The 21,251-nt window shown below is 42.2% G+C and overlaps 1 protein-coding gene across 8 annotated transcripts in view; it reads right to left on the bottom strand.

Moving 5' to 3' along the window:
• The window catches only part of Arp2 (Actin-related protein 2), a 201,603-nt gene that overhangs the window by 142,745 nt on the left and 37,607 nt on the right, over nt 1-21,251 (bottom strand). For all 8 annotated transcript variants that reach the window (XM_067127182.1, XM_067127192.1, XM_067127201.1 and 5 more), the window contains exon 2: nt 9,138-9,248. In XM_067127182.1, coding sequence (XP_066983283.1) covers nt 9,138-9,248 — 111 coding nt within the window. The remainder of the gene's footprint in view (nt 1-9,137; nt 9,249-21,251) is intronic.

Genomic DNA, 21,251 nt, shown 5'->3' with positions numbered 1-21,251 from the left:
GTTCTTCTTCTGAGTGGAGCTCGGAGGTGCCAGGGTCTCTTCTCCAGGAGGGGCAGGCTCTGACTCCTGTAACTCCCTGACTTCGTTCCAATGTATGCCTCCTCCTCGGTGATTGGTTTTACTTCGCAGTGTCTCACCCCTTCCCACTTATCTCATCTGTTCTCTCCTCCTATTTGCTTTACTCCTGGAAGTTATGATCTACAGTGAAGGAGCAACTGAAGGAGATACAGAATGGGAAGGAGGGTTAAACTCTGGGCAGAATCGAGATTGAGTGTGAATCATCTTGCTCGGCTCTCCTTTTGTTAGCAAGGAAGCTCTCTCTCTCTCCCCAAACTCAGAGTGTCTAAGTCTCTCCAGAAGAAATTAAGGCAATGGAAGGGCAAGATTCTGAAGCAAAAATGAACAAAGGACACAAACACGTGATACACACAGGAGCATCTCAACTAGTGAGAGACAAAGGTCAGCGACCAACCATATGCCAAGATGGCTGAGAACAAAATGGAAGAGCTAACCCAGCTCAGGTCACAAGTGAGACATAGGTCTAGCCATTAGGTATTTGTTTTTTATTTAAGTCAGCAGACATCTGCAGCGTGCTCTGTGCAGATACTCCATCTATAAAAGCATAGGTTTGTATTCCCGTTGGAACAAATATTTATTGGTCTGTCTTTTGAAAAAATTGTTACAATGCTTAGAAAAAATGTACACTTGTGAATTTCCATATACTGTACAGTATACACATAAATATCTTACTTTGAGAGGCCTAATAAGGCAACCTGGTGTTTGAATAAAATAAAAATTTTTTAATCAGTTTGTATTTTTCATAGCTAACAACCTGCAGTCTCAACTTATGGATAAATCTTCTAGTGCCAGCTGGAAACTGGTAAAAAGAAAACACACAAGGAATTGGTAGCAACGAGGTAGGTTGGTAGACCTAGGTGGTAACTGTCACCTCCATCGTGTATGAATTGAGGTGACACCTCAGTTTCTTCCAGCCCAGGAAACTTGAATGAGAGGTGGCTGGAGGTGGGCCGTATAAATTAAGACCACAGGTTTATTAGCTATGTAAAATACAAATTGATTAAAAAATTTGTCATTTATCCATATGCTGAACAAACCTGGGTCTTAAGTTATGGACAGACTCAATTTTGGAGGGAGGTTCAGCACACCTGGTAACTCTTCCTGGCTTAACAAAGCCTATGGAAGGAAACTGAAGCCTCTGGCATGTTAAGTAAGTGATTATTGAACAGCCAGACTTCTGGGCCTTCATACAATGTAATACAACAATGTAGAAGGAAGTTAAAGAACTATACTTATAGATAACAAACCTTCGTAGCCACCAGTAGTTTGCTATCAATCCTCTCTCCCATTGCTACAGGGAGGAGGGACTTGCTTTTGCTAAAGTTTTGTCATTCATGTAGGAGTAGGCAAAACTCAAAACATAAAGGATGCAGTCTCACCTGTACCAAACCCACTCCAGCACATGAAGGAATAATTTCTCATTGCCTGCCGGGTATTGAAGAAGAGAAAGGAAGAGGAAAGAGACCAGTCATCTCATTCATTCTCACTTTCTTACCATCATCTTAGGTCAGATACACTGTCCCACTAGGGGCACTGGATGAGACACAACCTGTTCAGCAGCCACCACTGGACCCAAGGGAAAAGTGTCCGAGGACCTGTGGGCAATGTCCCTCATATAGGAGGAAGTGAAGGTGGTCTGATGAAGCCAAGTGCCAGCCTTCAAAATCTTTTTGAATGCCAAAGAAGGGCCTAGCCCTTTAACATCATGTGCTCTTGCATGCACTGTGTTAGGACTGAGGCATGAAGTCAAACTATAAGGTTGTCTGATAGTTTCATGAAGCCAAAGGAGATATATTCTTGGACACCACCTTCTTGTTCCAGCCAGTGCTATGGAAAAGTCTTCGGTACCCCAGTGTGAGATGACGAGTCCTTTTCAGGTACCAGCATAGCGCTCTGACAGGGCAAAGGAGCAATTTGTCTGGATTGTTGCCAACAAAGTCATTAAGAGACAGAATGGAAAACAATTTAAATCTGTCATCATGAAAAGACGGTGAAGGCAACGGACGTCCAACCCCTCGTATGTTTGACATTGAAGGATAGGCCATGGAGTTCACCAACTAGTTTTGAAGAGGCCAGGGCCAACAGGAAAACCGTCTTGAGGGTCAGGTTCCTGTCTGACGCACGGCGTAAAGGCTCAAAAGGAGCATGGATGAGGCTGCTCAGTACCAAAGTCAGGTCCCAATCGGGTGGTGTAAGTTCTTTTGGAGGACAAGACTGCTCAAAGCACTTGAGAAGCATTGAGATTTCCCATAAGGAAGAACGGATGACATTACTCATATGCACTGTAGAACTGCACTCAAGGCAGCTCTGTAGCCCTTGATGGAAGACTCTACAAGTCATTTCTCTCTTTGGAGAAAAACAAGGAAGTCTGCTACCTGCTGAACAGAAGTTCCAACTGGAGAGACCCCCCGTGACAACACCAACCATAGTAAATGACCCACTTGCCCTGGTACGCAGCTGAGGAAGATCTTCTGAGATAGCCAGACATCTCCGATGCTGCTCTGCGAGAAAAGCCTCTCGTATGGAGGAGATACTTGATAGTCTCCAGCTGTGAAGAGATAGGAACCATACCGAGTGGTGGTATCTCTGGAAGTGGGGTTGACATAGAAGGTTGTGCCACAGAGGAATATTTCTCGGAACTTCTGACAGTAGGGTTAGGAGATCGGGAACCATTCCGCATGAGGCCACATGGGAGCAACTAAGGTCATTCTGAGATTCTGAAAGGCCATTACCCTGTTCAGAACCTGATGGATTAGGCAAAATGGAGGGAAGGCATAAACCTCCAGATTGTCCCAGGGGTGTTGCAGGGAGTCCTCTGCCACTGCAAAGGGATCTGGAACCACAAAACAGAAGACCACCTAGTTTCTTGTTAAACCTTGTTGCAAACAGGTCTATTGAGGTCCTTCCCCCACAGATGAAAGAGCCTGTTTGCTACGTCCTGGTGAAGAGACCACTCTGTCCCTATGACCTGACTTCGACGACTCAGATTGTCCGCCACTACATTCCTCCTGCCCAGGGTATACCTGGCAGAGAGGTCCACTGAATGACCTATCACCCACTGATGAATGAGCACTGTCGGGGGTGTACTTGGTGTGACACCAGCCCCCCTTGCTTGTTTACATAGGCCACCACCTTGGTGTTGTCCAACATGAGTACCACGGAGTGTTCCATTACCCTCTCCTGAAATTAACTGAAGAGCTAGGCAGGCAGCTAGCTTTGAGTTCCAGAACACTGATGTAATCCTGCTGTTCTTGCCGAATACAAACCCCATATGTTACAAGACCCTCTGAGAACAGAAGGATCTCTGAAGGAGGAGAATGAAGGGGCACTCCTATGGCCAAGTTCCTGTCGTCCAACCACCACGATAGGTCCTCTTTTACTCTTGAAAATGAGGAGAATCCCTTGAAGGGGACCAAAACTCTTTCAGCCTCCACTGCAGGGACCGAAGATGTAGACAACCATGAGGGACCAACTTCTCTAGGTAGGGTAACGGACTCAGAATCACTTGCCACTGACGAGCTGGTTGATACTGCTCCGAAAGGAAGGATTGAGCCACAACTTTGAATTTCTCCATTCTCTGGTCTGATGGGAAAACTCCCCAACGAGACTGTGTATGACCATGCCTAGGTAAAGAATCCTTTGACTGGGGAGGAGATGCAACTTCTCCAAATTGACCACGATGCCTCTAAAGAATCCTCTGACTGGGGAGGAGACGCAACTTCTCCAAATTGACCACGATGCCTAAGTCGTGACAAAATTGAAGACGACAATCCCTGCCTTGGATTAACTTCTCCCGAGACGTTGCCAAGACCAGCCAGTCATCAAGGTTATCTGGGAAGATGAATTCCCTGGGAGTGGGCCCATGATGAAACAAGGGTGAATACTCTTGTGAATGCTTGAGGAGCTGTCGAGAGGCTGAAGCACACGACTTTGAACTGGAAAACTAACTCTCCCAGGCTGAACAGAGAAATTTCCTGGAGGCAGGATGTATCGTAATCTGGAAGTATGCATCCTTCAGGTCTACTGACAGCATAAAGTCATTCTCCCTGATGGTTGCCAACACTGTTCGAGGAGTCTCCATCTTGAATCAGGTCTTCCTGATGAAGAGGTTGGGGTCAACGGGTCTATCACTGGCTGCCAATCGCCCGTTGCCTTGGGAACAAGAAAGATCCGACTGTAAAAACCTGGAGAAGGATGCTCTACCATTTCCATTGTGCCTTTCTCCATCACCTTCACCACTTCACCTTGGAGAGCCTGATGTTTTAATGAGCTGAGAGAGTACAACAAGTGATGAAGAGGGCGTTCAGAGAGAGGGGGAGGGAAGTCGAAGGGTAGTAAATATCCCACCTGAAGAACATCTACCACTCACTCTTCCGCTCCGAAGACCCGCCACGTAGGCCAATGGCTCGCCAGGCACCGCCCCAACCGGTGACGACTTGTGGGGAAATGCACCTACCCTATTGCTTAGCACCTCTCGCCTTACCTCTAGAGACTCATGTGGGCTTAGAGGAAAGGGACTGAAAGGGACACTGCTGGGAACCCTTGTTGGCTGCTGCAGCAGGAGCCTGACCAGACCTGTTGGATGACGAGGCAATCATGGACGTCTTGTGAGGAGTCAAGGTTTTGGCCTTCATCCAAAGTACTGAGACGAGGAGGATTTTAAGACTTAGAAATGGCTTGGTGTACCAGCCAATCATTATCATCAGCTCAATGCCTATCTATGACTAAATCAAGCTGATCCCTAAGAAAAAGAGATGAAGTGTTGAAGATGACACCATTTCTCAGGGCCAACACAAAATCTGACTTTGCCAAGAGTGGCATCCCTTCTCTTGAGCAACATATTTGCCCAAATGGATGCAGTTAAATAAGCCAAATACGAAATGGCTTTGCCACCTGATTGCAATAGCCGAAGGTATGAAGCACTTTCTTTGGAAACACCAAAGGAAGAGGAAGAAATCTTGGCCACCACTGTCAACCATAAGTCTAGCCAGGAGACTGCTTGGAGGTCAGAAGCAGCACATGACTCCAGAGAGACAACTTCCTGAGAGGTGAAGGAAGGACCTTCTGCACGAATCTGGTCTAAAGATACACCAGGAGCCAACTGGGCCACACCTGGGTCCAACTGTTGAGGTAGAAGTGCAACATTAGCAGTAGCGTAGAAACATTTATGCCAAGGGAGAGGAGTTGGAATAAGCTTGAATGTTCTGCTAGAATGCAGTGAATTGTCCTGCCCAGAGATGAGAGAATTCACATGATTAAGGACAAATTCTGCATGATTAGAATAAGGCAGCCCAATAGGAGCCTTCAATTTTTTATTGGGGCCAAGGAGAGCTTCTATTGCCGTGGGAAAATTTCAAGAATCTGCCACGTTCTCTTCCACAAAATTGTTGTACTCGTGGATTATTCCAACCACTTCTGTGTAAGTGGTAAGAAACTCTCGATTTTCTATGTTTTCTATCTCCTGTCCCCAGTAGTCCCTTCCTGATCTGTCGATGAGATCAGAAGAATCCAAAACGTTCTTGGATAAGGATGAAGTGTAGACCCTATCTGGACCTAAAGCTCTTCTTGGAGAATGAACACCAGTGGAGGTTGAGGGGAAATCACTTAGAACTGCATTCCTTTCAACAGATTGAGAGACATACACTACGCAAAAGCCAGTGGAAGGGCATGTCTCGACACATGGATGTGTGGGAGTAACAGAACGACCAAAAACAACTGACCTGGAAAGATGAACATCATCTGCTTTGGAGGGGTGTGAATGAAGAGACAGATGAGAGCTTACACACGGATGAGAGTGAGGAGACAGACTTGCAGGGCTGATACTGAACTCTACACCACAGGATGCAGAATGTCTAAGAGGATCCTTCCCAGAAGGTTGCAAAATAACCAGAGTAGGAGCATGGCCACGCTCTGTAACACGGATGTGTTCTTCTCTATGTGTGTGACCAACCACCTGGAGGCGGGAACTGGAACACCTACTAAGGTCCTGTCGGGAGATCAGGGGGAACATCTAGGAAGATGAGTGACAGGGCTCCTGGAACAAGACGGGCTACCAACATGAACCTGGACCCCAGAACGTGAGCCTCAGACTTCCCTAGGTGAACATGAACGTGAAGAATGACAAGGTGAGGTGAGATTCGCAGGTGTATGAGGAGAAAACGCCCCACGGACATGAACAGGAACAAGTCTTCTTAACAGGAGCAAAATTTTCGTTCCTACACTGTAAAACCTCGACACCATAATCATGGATGTCAGGAGGGGGAGAGGCAAAGTCGTCATCCGAAGGAGACGAAGATACGACAGGTCAGAGATGCTTCTTACTTGGGGAAGAGACAAAGTCTCTAACTTGCCATCACTTAACAGGAGACGGTGATGATGAAGAAGACGACGAATTAGAAGGAGACGGAGTCCTACAACGTCTCATCTTCACAGTACACCCATAACACTTATGAAAACGTCAACTCAATCAACTACTGCCTGAACCCAGGAGTAGGGAGGAAGGGTGGAGGTTGGAGCAGTAGGAGGCAGGACAGCACACTGGGAAGAGAGCGAAGCAGTCACCTGAGGGGATGACACAGATGATATATTAGGCAAGGGGGGAGGGGGGAGGGGGGGGGAGCCACAGGAACGGAGAACTGTCACAGTGGCGGACCCAGGCCCCCATGAAATCAAGTAGTGGGACAACAGGCCATCCAAGGTTGGTAACCCGGATAAGCCTAGAGAAGCCCAGAGTCTAGCCATGTTCTGCACATCACTGAAGGGGAAGAAAACAAGATGGCTGCATATCTACTTGCAAGGGGTGGGAATTACCCTGCCCCAAATGAGCAGGGGCAGCATTAGTAATGAAGTCTCCTGACCCCTCTCCCAAAACCTCCATAGGTGAAGCTATAGAAGAGTGGAAGGGTAAAATCCTCCAGAAGATGAAGCAGCTGGAGGATTTGACAAGGAGGAGGAAGAACAAGAAGCATGTGGAGCAGCCATTGAAGGAGGTAACCCTCCAAAGATGGAGCCTCAGACTTCCTCTTATGCTGTCTCTTCTTGGCAAAGAGGCCCTCCACTGCTCAGGAGGCCAAGAACGACACACAGGGCATGGATTAGTGGTATTACAATCATTAGCTCTACATCGGCTACACATAGTGTGGGGATCAGTTTCAACTGATGCCAAAAAACGAGAGCAAGGATTGCCATCAATGCCAGGGCACTTCCTCTGATGCTTGGAAGGACTGGGCAAAACTGGAAGCTGAGATGATTCTTAGGATTGCATGATCAGACACAGAAGCACAAAGCACACAAAGAATACAGAATAAATCAAAAGCGCAAGCAAACACAAAAGGTAGGCAAAGAAGAAAAACACTGGCTTCAGAGAGACGAACAAAGCAAGTCTTCCTACAAGGGCGGTAAAGAAGAAACTGAGGCGTCACATCCTCGATTCATACGCGATGGAGGTGACACTTGCCACCTAGGTCTACCAATCTACCTCACTGCCACCAATTCCTTGTGTATTTTCTTTCTGCTTGTGTCCAGCTGGCACTAAAAGAATTATCCAAAAGTTAAGACCCAGGTTTGTTCCACATATGAACAAATATGTTTGTATGCTGAATGATACAATTCACTGAGATCAACACTTTTATGTTTTTTTTAATAACAAATTTTCAAAGAAATCTGTAGTTTTCCTAGGTATACAAACCAGAGCCTTTTCTATTAGGGGCACTGATGGACAACCCTAATACAAATTGAGACTGTTTGTATCCCAGTAGGAACACATTCATGTTACTGGACATGCAGATGAACTTCAATGATGATTCAATTAGGCAATTCCGAATTCTATTTACTTCTTTTTGACACTCATAATACCTATCCATTGTTTAAAAACTCAAATAAGAATTTTACTCAACATACGCCATTTCAATTTCAGTTACTGGCACTTAAGATGAACTGATACCACACTTAATGAAATAGTGACTTCCTGATTTGAACACAAACTTCATATGCCTCATATGAATATTTATCTCTTATCATGACACCTAAATGAATCCAGAGATTCCAAGGTTGTTACTGATACTAAAGGTTGAGATCGTCCAGGGAATCCTAATTGGCAGGATTTTTTCTTGCTCACTCCATATGTCAATCTCAACTAGCAACATAGCAGAAACTACTTAAAATCTTTAGATGATGAAAAGGAGCATTTTTTGACGCTCATAATATTTGGACACAGCATAAATCAGCTACATATAAAAGTTCTCCAAACTTTACTTCAGTCAGTCTCCAATTTCTTACTGTTACCTTTTGTTTCATCAATTTCCACCTGGTTTTTATATTCAACTTTATCCTACTCAACAATTACCATCCCTTGTCAATAAGTAAATGAGCAGCAACCTTGACAAAACCAGACCATGAATCATCCCAAATTCCCATCTCCTGTAATTAAAATTTTCAGTGTCTTTATCTGAACTTTACAATTGTAGTATACTCACATCAAATATCTAGTAATTGAGAAATTAACTCTATGTGGAATGTTTTAGCCTATAATTAGAAATTAAGGCATAATTTTACGGAAACAAGGGTTTCCATTTTCAGACATAACTTAAAATATTTGTATCTCATAAGAAACAATCAACTTTCAAAGAAATTTAACCTCACTAATGTGCTGTACTGTACAATGTCATACTTCAACTGACAATGGCATCATACTCAAGTACAATAACTGAATTTCTGAGAAGCTAATTAAATCCTTTACTGAATGGTTACAATCACACCAAGAACTCTCTAGCACTAGATACTGTAATATTAAATATGCTGCACTTCATAAATTAAACACACACTAGACTCTCCTCACAAGAACCTGCTAAAACTGATTTATCATATGTGACCAAAATTAAATCATTCCACTCTTTCCCCATTGGTGTACTTTTGGTATCAACGAACAAAAATACTTTTTGCGTTCATTTTCACAAAAGTATTGACAAACTGGAAAACTAAAAATGGAATGCTTCACTTCTTATATAAATAAACCTTAGCATCTAACAAAGTGCAAAGTTTAACACAAAAAATTCTCATACCTTAACTTCTATGTCGCCGATTTTGTTGGTTGCTCGAATGATAGGGCGCCCAACCATGGAAGGAAAGATGTGTGCAGGAAAGTTACAACCAGCATAGCCAACCTTGACAAACTGAAAGGACAAAAGAAAATATTATTTATATATATACTGTATATATATATAATATATATATATACATATATATATATATATATATATATATATATATATATATATATATATATATATATATATATATATAATATATAAATATATAAATATATAAATATATATATATATATATATATATATATATATATATATATATATATATATATATATATATATATATATATATATATATATATATATATATATATATATATATATATATATATATATATATAAATATATATATAAATATATATATATATATATATATATATATATATATATATATATATATATATATATATATATATATATATATATAAATCCTGCAAATGTCTCTGCACTATTCCATTGTGAGCCTCGTACTGTATTGTTACTGGTTTAAACTAATTAAAATTAACTATTTTAATAGGGCCAGATGATGCGTGTACAAGCCAAATTTACAGGTGAATTGAACACGTCTTATAGCAACACAAAATTTATGAAAAAAAATTCAAACAATCAACACTAACTCTTCCCTAGAAACAGATCAATACAAAAAAAAAAAAAAAAATAAAAGGTTTTAAACGAACAAGTCCTTCTTTACACTCACAACAAGATATGCAAACACAACAACAACAACAACAAAAAAATAAACTTTAACACTGTCTTTGGCAATCATGGCAACATGGCATCAAATTTTTAATCACCACCCTGCAAATGTACTAAACTTTCCTGAAAGAACTGGACAAAAAAACAATAATTTGGAAATTTAGACACAGCAACATAATATAAAAGCAGTGAAATTTTTAACAAAACAAGAAAAACATAATTTCATAGCATCAATTTACCTTTAAGACGATTACACAAAATAATAATGGAAAATCATAAATCATGCACAAAACTTCCAGCACCTGTGCGAATGTAACATAAAAGAAGTCTTACAGAAAATGCAGCATCCAGGTTGGTATATTACTGAATACAAAATAAGGGACAACAATAAAAAAAATGAAAGCATGAGACTAATAAAAAAACGTTGCAAAAACAAAATTAACACAACGACAATTAAAAAAAGACTTCATTTCGTGGAGGAAGACTTCTTGATGGAACCCTGTGGGAAACAGGTACATGGTCTTGTTCTAGTATGTGTTCTAGAATGGGAACTCCGAAAGGGAGTAGGCTGCAGCAGAGATGAAGATCTGGGGGGAAGAGTCTTTTTCTGCAGGTCAGAGGCTATGTCCAGTAGTGTAGCCTGGGATATAAGATGAATCTTGTCCAAGGGGGTAGAAGAGGAGGGCCGATCTCTGAGACGGAGTGATGCCTTTCGAAGTAAAAGAACACCAAAGCTCTCTTTTCTTAAGCACACCCATGACGTAAAGACTAGCTAACTCCTGCGTACTTTCACGAATGCCCCTGTCAATACAGGAAAGTACTCCTAAGAGACCTGAAGAAATTTCTTGAGGTAACAAGGAGCAGTCTCTAAACTCGTGCACTATTGCACCCACTGCCCAGTCTAGGAAGCTCATCACTTCAAAAACCTTAAAAATATTCTTGAGAAGGCGCACTAGTTCTGAAGCTGAAAACATAATTTTGGCCGAGGAGAAAGCTGATCTCCTAGCCGAGTCGATAAAGCCAGAGAAGTCTCCCTCACAGGCAGAGACTCCCAAGGAAGGGGCTTCTCCAGTTGCATAAAACCTATAACTCGGGAAGGCGCTTCTCTGGTTGCATAAAACCTATAACTCGATCTGGACAACTTGGAAGGCGGGAAATAAAAAACTACTCTACCTTGCTCCCTCTTGAAGGCCTTTCCAATGGCCTTTGTTTGCAGTCTGGGATTCATCAACAGACTGAACCTAGGGGGCGATTGCTCGGGGGCAGTCCCCACCAACCTCCCTTAAGCTACCAGTTTGACTCTTCCCAGGTGCTGGGGAGTATGTCAGGGACCTTGGCCTAGGAGAATTGGCGGGCCGAACAGCCACTTCCTCCACTACTACTGCACTTGCAATGGGCGCCACGGGGCACTCTGACTCATTCTTATCCATTAACCGATGACGCTAATTTAGTGATCGATTGCATAATTAACTCAAAGTGAGTGTCGATTTTTTACTTGAGACTGACGATGGTGTTGGGGTCAGAAATGTGAGAGCTGGGTAAAGGAGAGGGTTTCACTGGTGGCGGAGATGGAACAGGATCGGAAGAAATTACAGGTGCAATTGCATCCGACTTATCAGATGAATCCTGACTAGCTAAAGCTTTACTAGATTCCCTAGCAATCACTCTCCTCTTCCTATTTCTAGCTAGTTTTTCAGATAAGAATCTAAAGTCTTCCACTTCTTTAACTCCCAGTTGCTACATTTCTCACCACATAAATCCACTGAACATGTTTGTACCCTACATTGTACACAAACAGTATGAGAGACGTAAGATTCTTTAGTCAGTCTAGTATTGCAGCCTTTGCTACAATACCTAATACTAGAACTACTAATGTCAGACATCCTGGAAAATTCTAAGACAAGTCCAAAAACAGCAAAAAGTAGTTGCAAAACCAATCATCAAAATTCAAAAGAGACCATAAAGCAAAACAATCATTAAAAGGAGAAACTCGTCAATTGTTAAACACTATTGAATAATTAAAACCTTTAAAACAGTTTCCAAAATAAAGAATCATTCACAGACCAGCATGAGTGTTCCAAAATCCAGAGGTTACTTGCAGTGAACAAAATCGGTAAATGTACAACCCAATCTGAAGATAGAGCAAACAATCAGGGCAGAGACGAAATAAAATGGATATCACAGTACAAGGAGCTGCCAGAGGGTCTTAAATTGCGTGATGAAAAGGAGTAGTGCTGTTAGGGTTTAGCACTGAAAAACTTCTTGAAGAACTGCTAAGGCAAACAGAAGAGAAACAAGGATGATGTCCAGGAGAGTTCAACCACAGCCAGGGATACAGTAGTAAACAAATTGGCTCTTTTCTTTGTAGATGTTGTACCCTCTTCTTACACCTGAAGATGGAGCAAACAACAGCAAAGTATAAATTTCAAAATTCAAGCTGCTGCAAAACAAACAAACAGCCGGCAGAAACAAATTGAGCTCTTTCTATGTTGTACCCTCTTCTTCAGAATTTTGGGCGGGGCCGTTGCCATTAAAACAAACTAATAGCGTGATGTAATTTCAAAATTTAAGGTAAAACAAACTAAGTTACTTATACAAAATGTATTTTTCCCTATGTAGTACACTACGTGCTGCTGTTACTTTAATACTGTACTGTACAGTACAGTACTAATGTTAATATTTTCATTACAGACTAATATGTACCTACTGTACAGAATTCATCAGCAACGACAGTACTGTAAACACTACAGTATATAAGTGTTACGTACAGTACTGTACCACATAATGCACATCTCCATCTCCCACAACCAGTACATCTTTCAAAATCACTGAAATTAGTTATATAAGGAATACCTCACTTGTTTCATCTTTTTACATTTTATTACAGTACAGTATATTGCTTTATAAAACACTTGCCTTTATACAGTTGCATACCGGGCAGTACAGCAGTACTGTGTACAGTATACTAATACATAGCAAATTTTTACATTCCGGAATCCCCTGAAAAGTGGCCGGACCAACATACTGTACGTACAGGGGTTATGAAACATGACAATTTCAAAACAACAAGGAAGGAAATATTCTACAGTATTCACTGTTTTCACTTTGTATACTGTACATATAATACTAGGTAATACTGTATATAACAAAATGTATTTTTACTGTACAGAAGTACAGTACAGTATGTACTGTGCTGTGGTGTACTCTACAGTACTGTACTTTAATTAACCCTTAAACGCCGAGCCTCTATTTACAAAAACGTCTCATGTATGCTGGCGGCGTTCGGGAGTTAGCGCTAAGCTGAAAAAGTTTTTTCAAAAATCACAGCACGCTTGGTTTTTAAGATTAAGAGTCCATTTTGGCTCCTTTTTTTGTCATTGCCTGAAGTTAGTATGCAACCATCAGAAATGAAAAAAATATCATATATAAATATTGAAATATATGACAGCGCAAAAAAATTTTCATATATAATTTTATACAAATCGCTGTGAGCAAAACGGTTAAAGCTAACAGGTTATTTTTTTCTTTGTATTGTACACTAAATTGTGATGATTTTGGTATATAACAAATTGTACAACGATCAAAGCAACGCAGAGAAAATATTATCACAAAATGATGCATGAATTGTGAACGCATGGGACGTAAAAAAATGTTTTTTCAAAAATTCACCATAAATCGAAATATTGTGCTAGAGACTTCCTGTTTGTTGAAAAATGAAGCTATTTGATTGAATATTACTAGACTGTAAGTGTTTTAGCTTTTACAATTGCAGTTTTTCGACCATTTCGGTCGAGTTAAAGTTGACCGAAAGTAGAATTTTTTCTATTTATCGTGATTTATATGAAAATATTTCAAAACTGTTAAAAGCTACAACCATGAGCTATTTTCTGTTGTATTCTACATGAAATTGCGCACATTTTCATATATAAAAGTTTATGTAACGACTAATATAAAATGGTGCAAACATTACGACAACGTGATTTAAAGAATTTCTGAGATGTTCAGCCGAAGTTCCCGCCGGACATAAGGAAAATGTTTTTCAAAAATTCACCATAAATCGAAATATTGTGCTAGAGACTTCCAATTTATTGCAAAATGAAGGTAAATGATTGAATATTACTAGAATGTAAGTGTTTTAGCTTACAATTGCGTTTTTTTACCATTTCGGTCGAGTTAAAGTTGACCAAGGTTGAAATTTTGGCAGTTATCGTGATTTATGTGAAAATATTTCAAAACTGATAAAAGCTACAACCATGAGCTATTTTCTGTTGTATTCTACATGAAATTGCGCACATTTTCATATATAAAAGTTTATGTAACGACTAATGTAAAACGGTGCAAACATTACGACAACGTGACGAAAGAATTTCTGAGATGTTCGGCCGAGTTACTGCGCGCAGACGTAAGGAAAAAGTTCTTTTTTTCAGAAATTCACCATAAATCGAAATATTGTGCTAGAGACTTCCAGTTTGTTGAAAAATGAAGGTACATGATTGAATATTACTAGAATGTAAGAGTTTTAGCTTATAATTGCGTTTTTACCATTTCGGTCGAGTTAAAGTTGACCAAGGTTGAAATTTTGGCAGTTGTCGTGATTTATATGAAAATATTTCAAAACTGATAAAACTACAACCATGAGTTATTTTCTGTTGTATTCTACATGAAATTGCACACATTTTCATATATAAAACTTTATGTAACGACTAATATAAAACGGTGCAAACATTACGACAACGTGATTTAAAGAATTTCTGGCGCAGACGTAAGGAAAAAGTTTTTTCAAAAATTCACCATAAATCGAAATATTGTGCTAGAGACTTCCAATTTGTTGCAAAATGAAGGTAAATGATTGAATATTACTAGAATGTAAGAGTTTTAGCTTATAATTGCGTTTTTTTACCATTTCGGTCGAGTCAAAGTTGACCAAGGTTGAAATTTTGGCAGTTATCGTGGTTTATATGAAAATATTTCCAAACTGATAAAAGCTACAACCATGGGTTGTATGTTGCTATATTTTAAGTGAAATTGCACACATTTTCATATATAAAACTTTATGTAATGGCTAATATAAAACAGTGCAAAACTTACGACAAAATGACAAAGAATTTCTGAAATTTTCGCCAAGTTATCACAAGAGGCGTAAGGAAAAATTTTTTTCAAAAATTCACCATATATCGAAATATTGTGCTAGAGACTTCAATCTGTTGCAAAATGAAGTTAAATGATTGAATATTACTAGAATGTAAGAGTTTTAGCTTACAATTGCGTTTTTTCGACCATTTCGGTCGAGTCAAAGTTGACCGAAGGTTGAAATTTTTGTAGTCGACGACGGTACGCCCCACTGCACCAACAGACAATTTTAGTCGACGATGATACGCCCAGTCGGGCGTTTAAGGGTTAATACTGTACATGTTACATATTGTAAACTGTGCAGTTCTAATTTTAACATTTTCATGGCACTCTAATACAGTATGTTCCTACTTCACATTCATCAGCAGTAGTAAGTAATACACTGTACATGCTAGAACAGTAGGATTACAGTACTACTATACAGTAACAAATGGAATGAAGGTATTAACGTCTTGTAGAAGACACCCAAAGGATTTAAGGTGAGGCTTTCATCATTTTACAGTACAGCATATTGCACTATAAAGTACTGCTGAATAAATATATATATATATATATATATATATATATATAAAATATAGTTTTCATTATGGCGTCGATAACCAGTTGTCAGCGCCATACGAGTTTTTTGGCGCCTGTAGACTTTATTTTCAGTTACCAGCAATTTTAGGTTATCACGCGCCACCAAGAATGGAACCCCCACCAATAACCGAGGACTGTCTGTATATATGTTCCATAGAGAAATCTGTGAATAGGTGAGGCTGTGAATCCCGAACCATGACTGGGTGGGGGTCAACTATAATTACATCCATCTTGCTTGGGATGTATGGTTCACCACTGTTCTGAATGTTCTTCTGTCTACTCATGAACCTGCACTGCAACAGAGTAGATGAAAGGACACTAGGACTTTTTGTTGAGCATGGCACTACCGTGGTGTTGTTGCTATCACACCGAGGAGTGACTATCTTTGGATCTTGAGACCCTTGAAGGTCTAAAAAGAAATGTGCTTTAAGTTCCAAGAAAAGAAGTGTAGGAGCCTGCCACCCTGGTTAATGTTTTGAAGAATGAAAAATCTCTGGAGGAGGATAATGTAACAATGGCACTACCTTGGTGTCGTTGCTATCAAAGGAGTGCCTATTCGGACCCTCAGACTCCTGAAACTGTCTTAAGATCCACATAACATTCTTTTCTTCTTGGGTTGTGGATAAACTGGTAATTGCAACAGCAACAGCTACTGCTTACATGTCCCACTCCTCACTGGAATAGTATAACTACATCAAGTCAAAAGAAATGGAGCTCCTACACACCACTTCTTAAATGAGCAGGAACCAAAAACAAGTTGTCAGAGGTTGGTTTGGAGGTGCTGTTGACCTCATGATGAATCAGGCAGAACAACAGGAAGTTGTATGTTTTCAGTTTAAAGTATGATGATTGTTTGTTTATAAGCATATTTAATGTTTACAGCTTAAAGTGAAAAACATGTAATTTACCAAAATCACAAATTTTCAAGTAATTGGTATTTTTTCTAACATACAAGCCTGAAGGTCTTTACATAGGATTTTGCTTGCAAATGCGAGTTGGACTGGCTGTTAACTTTCAAACAAGGTTGTTGGTTACCTATGGTAGAGGGGAAGCCCCACCCACTTGTTGGTCTGCACTTCACTTTGCCTTTCAGCCCAGGTACCAGAATGAGGGGTGGCTGAGGTGGGCCATAAATGTAAAGACCTTCAGGTCTTTACATAGGAGACTTACCCATTGGAGGGTGGTCTGGGTAATCTCTGAACTGACTGGTTTGGTTCTACCCACCTGGGAATACCTTCCTGGTCTGGAAGATCTTAGGAAGGAATCTTGCACCTCTAGCTTGTTGGACATAGAGGATGTTGCAACTGCTAAACTTCTGGGCTTAAAGTAATGAGTTGCATCATTACTTAAAAAAAAAAAAAAGGCTTGGAAGAACCCAAGAGTACTGGAAACAATAAAACTTATTAAGACAATGGGTTTGTTTTATTGTCTATCCCTCTCTCCCCTTGCCTAGGAGTGGGGGAACATGCATCCAAACCATCTAAGTAAGATGGACGGGATGCCCAAACCATTTGGTAATGGCAAACTCATCCATCTAGCACGTGATGGCTCGCTACCTGTCTCTTTGTCTAAAAAGAGAGAGAGAAAGGAGGATACCTCTCACTACATCCCTTCTGTCCCACTTACCGAACACCTTCCTCTAAGGGAGCTAGATGAACAACACAACTTCTAGGGCAGCCACCACAAAGTTCAAGAAAAAGTGTGTCCAATGACTTATAGGCAAGTCCTGAAGATAATACAAGATAAATGTGGTCTGGTGCAACCACATACCTGCCTGTATTATCTTGTGAACCGACAGGTTCTGGAATGCGAGGGACAGGGATATGCCCCTGACTTAATGCTCTCTCACCCGGACTGAACTCCCATTTAACTCACCAAATGAAGTGCATGCCCATTGCAGTCTCACAAAGCTTGAATGAGGATATGTTCTTGGACACATCTTCCGTGGCCAGGCCGTTGCTAACTAGGCAGTGTCAACACTCAAGCCTGAGAGGCCAAGTTCTCTAAAGGTAGTACTGCAGCACTCTAATCTGATAAAGTAGCTTCTCAAATCATTCCGTATATATCAACAAAGTCCTTCCAGAGGGGACTGAAATGAACTCAGATCTGGCATCAGGGACCTACAGATTCTGAGTCTCAGAACCCCCTCCCATCGAAGGCCATGAAGCTCTCCTGCTCTCTTCGCTGAGGCTAGAAAGAGCAAAGAAAATAAAAACAGTCTTAGTCTGAGTCAGAACTGTCTGAACCCATTCAACAGCTTGTACGGTGTATGAGCTAGGCTCCTATAGATGAGATTTGCAACCCACTCAGGGGCTTGAGTTCCCTGGGTGGGCAAGACTTCAAAGCTTCTCAGAAGTATAGATCCCTCCTGAGGATGACAGATCTATTTCCTTCTACCAAAGGACTCTGCCAATGGCATCTCTGTTGCCCTTGATAGCCAAGAAAAAGATAAGCTTCTCATGGTGAAGGGTGAGAGAGTCTGCTATCCACTGCATGAAAGCCCTGATTGGAGAGATATCCAGTCGACTAAAACAACTCCAGAAGATGGTTCATTTCCCCTGGCACACAGCTGCTAAATATTCTGCAAGTATCCAGGCATCTCCTTGTTATGGGTCAAGAAAAAACCCTCTCGCTGGCAGATGTTGAATAGTCTCCAGGCGTGAAGTGTTATTACCTCCACTGCCTGGTAATACCTCTCACATGCAGCTGGTGCAGAAGACTGAGCCATGAGGGAAATCTCCTTGTAAAACAGAGCCAGCAGGACTGGGACCCACTCGGAGTGTGGCCACTGGGCACCACCAGAGTCAAGCCGAAATTCAGGGTGATCAAAAGGCATGTTGATCACCTACTGAATCAGACAAAAATGGAGAGGAAGTCCATCAGCCTCTAAAATGACCCATGGGTGCTGGAAAAACATTCTCCATCACAATCCACAGTCCATCACAAATGAGCTGTACTCTGGTTATTTCAGTTGTACCTGTTACAAGTTCCCCATGATTTGGAGAGTCTATCTGCAATGTCTTGGTGTAGGGATTCTGTCCCTATCAGTAGACTCAGGTGACTGAGCTTGTCTGCCACCCCATCCAAGACCCTGGAATGTACCTGGCTGACTGCTCCATCAAGTGTGCTACTGCTCACTTGTGTACCTGCACCGTCAGTCTTGTGGCTGGAAGGACATCAGTCTTCCCTGCTTGTTGATGTATGCTATTACCATAGTATTGCCACTAATCAACACCACAGTGTGTCCCACTATTCAGGCCCAAACTCCCACTGGGCTAAAAAGGCTGCCTTGAGTTTCAGGCCACTGATGTGGGTGTCTGCCATTCTGGTCCCACTCTCCTCTTATGAGCATTCTTTCAGGTGTGGGTTCTATCCCTAGCAGATGCGTCTGAAAGACAAGAGCACCTCGGCAGGGGGTGTGTCAACACTCTTAAACAGAGGTTCCTGAATGAGCTCTCTCCTCACTTCCTTTGACAGAGGAAGATGAAAGGTGGGTCTCTTGGAGACCCATCCACTTTCATCCTCCACAAAAAAGGTGCAGGGGTGAAGCCACCCGAGGGACAGCATCTATAATGGTGACAGGTGAACCAGAAAGACATGTCACTGCTGAGTGGGTAGTTCCTGCCGAGACAGGAACTTCTGCACTGCATACAAATCCCTCAAATCCCCGAACAGCAAGAAGTCGCCTTTCTGATGGAATTGAGAACAGGACAGACCATTCCATCTAGGGTTGGTTCTGGTGAATGAACCCTTTCAGTGGAAAGAAGGGAAGAAGACTCCTACAGCATCTTCACCTCTTCCCACAGGGTGAGGTCCCTCCGTGGGCCAGGAACAAACATTCGGAACCGGACTGGAAAGAGGGTGAGAGATGACGACAGTTCTAAAGATAGCAGAACCGTATCCAATAGGCACCCTCCACCCATACTTCCACTTCATGCTGCTGCCAAGCTTGCCCAATGGCTCGATAGGCACCACACCCATCGGCAGCAACGGGGAAAGACTGCTGAACACCTGGCATCCTCAGTCTTCTATCGGGGTAGTAGTACTGGTTACCTCTACAAGGTGTCAAGGGAGTCTGGGGCTTTCTCTGACTGAAGAGGAAGGGCCACTTGACCCTAAGGTCAAACTGCCATATCTTGCAAAGACCTAAATGACTTAGCCATCGCCTGTGAACAAGCCAAAGCCTGTCCACTGCTGCCTTCCCCTCCCTCTAGCAGAGATGGGGGGAAGGATCCTACCACCAGTCTGTTGCGGAGTGTTAAAGCCGACTCGAGACTAACAGGCCTAGAAGTTTGAAGCAACACCGTGTCTCGCCCCCACCGGTTGCTGCCTAGTGGAGGAGGTAGATAATAACACTACCTCCAAGAGTAACAGTCTTGAGGGCAGCATTCTCCTCAGTGTATGGAGGCCCAAGGATAAATAGGATCTTGGTCAATGATAGACCCAAAATTGATCTACGAGACTAACTGGAATGCTGCTCTAGCAGTCAAGTCCGGTGCCGTTGTCTCCAACAGATGGAGCATTCTAGGGACATGAGAGAACATGATGTTTCCTCTGGTGGACTAGAGACAGAGAAAGTGCACTGAATGAACAGCTCAAACAGGGAGAATTCTCTTGCCCGGGGAAGCACGGAGCAAGAAAAGATAAAGTTTTTTCCTCGGGATCATTAAAAAGACATATTCTAATGATCTCAACAAAAAGTCTCTCCAACTCCATCCGAGATAATGATGAGAACATTTCTGGTCTCAAGCCCTGCACCTGTCTGGCTCCTGTCTCCCAAAATAAAATTCTGAGGAGGAGGGGACAAATGAGAGATCAGGAACACCCTCATCCCACCTACTGAAGACCAAAGTCCTGGCAGGTAAAGCAAGGCGGTGGGCGGTCATCTACCCGCGATGACACTGTCCGCCTGGGTCAGGGAGAGTGGTCCCGCTCACGTGAAAGTGAGAAGGGGCTGTCCTGTGGATATGTTTCAAATCTATTTAGAAGCTGAGGTTTCTACAAGGGAAGAAGATTGAGCAAGGACACCCTTTGCCTTGCCCGAGTGACCAAAGCAGTCATTGGGCCACCGTCCCAAGATCCCTGGACTGCTCTCTTGAAGAGTGGGAAGAGGGAGAGAGCACCTGCATGCTCTCTGCTCACCTTTCCTTACTGGCTTGAGCTGGCAGCTGGGACTGGGTCCATAGACCAAGGGCCCTTGCCAACCCTGGTAGATGGGCAACCGGGGCCGGTACCAGCACAGGGTCTGCATCAGAGGGAGGCCAGCACCAGCAGCCCAGATAGGCAGGCCACTGGGGCTGGTACCAATACACCTGGGGTCCGAAGAACCCCAGGTAGCAGTTGCACCTGTGTGGTCAGCAATAGGGGCAGCAGTACCATGGTACTGCTAGCAAGAAACTATGGATATTACTGATAGCTTGGGTAGGTGATCTACTGGGGCTGGTATCAGTACATCGGAGGTTTGAAGAACCTGGGAAGTGGCTGCAACTGTGCGCTCCGTGACAGAAGCAGCAATACTGAAGGCCTGGGTAGGAAGCCTACCGGGGCTGGTACCACAGGGGTCCAAAGAACCCTGGGTAGCGGTTGTACCCACGCACTCAGATGGGAGCAGCAGTACCAAAGGCATGGGAAAGAAGTCTACAGGTACCAATGGGGTCCGAAGAA

This window comes from Macrobrachium rosenbergii, chromosome 3 (genome assembly GCF_040412425.1).
Source record: "Macrobrachium rosenbergii isolate ZJJX-2024 chromosome 3, ASM4041242v1, whole genome shotgun sequence".
Taxonomy (NCBI): Eukaryota; Metazoa; Arthropoda; class Malacostraca; order Decapoda; family Palaemonidae; genus Macrobrachium; species Macrobrachium rosenbergii.
Note: the sequence above shows the minus strand (reverse complement) of the source record. Positions and strands in the feature narration are given on the sequence as shown.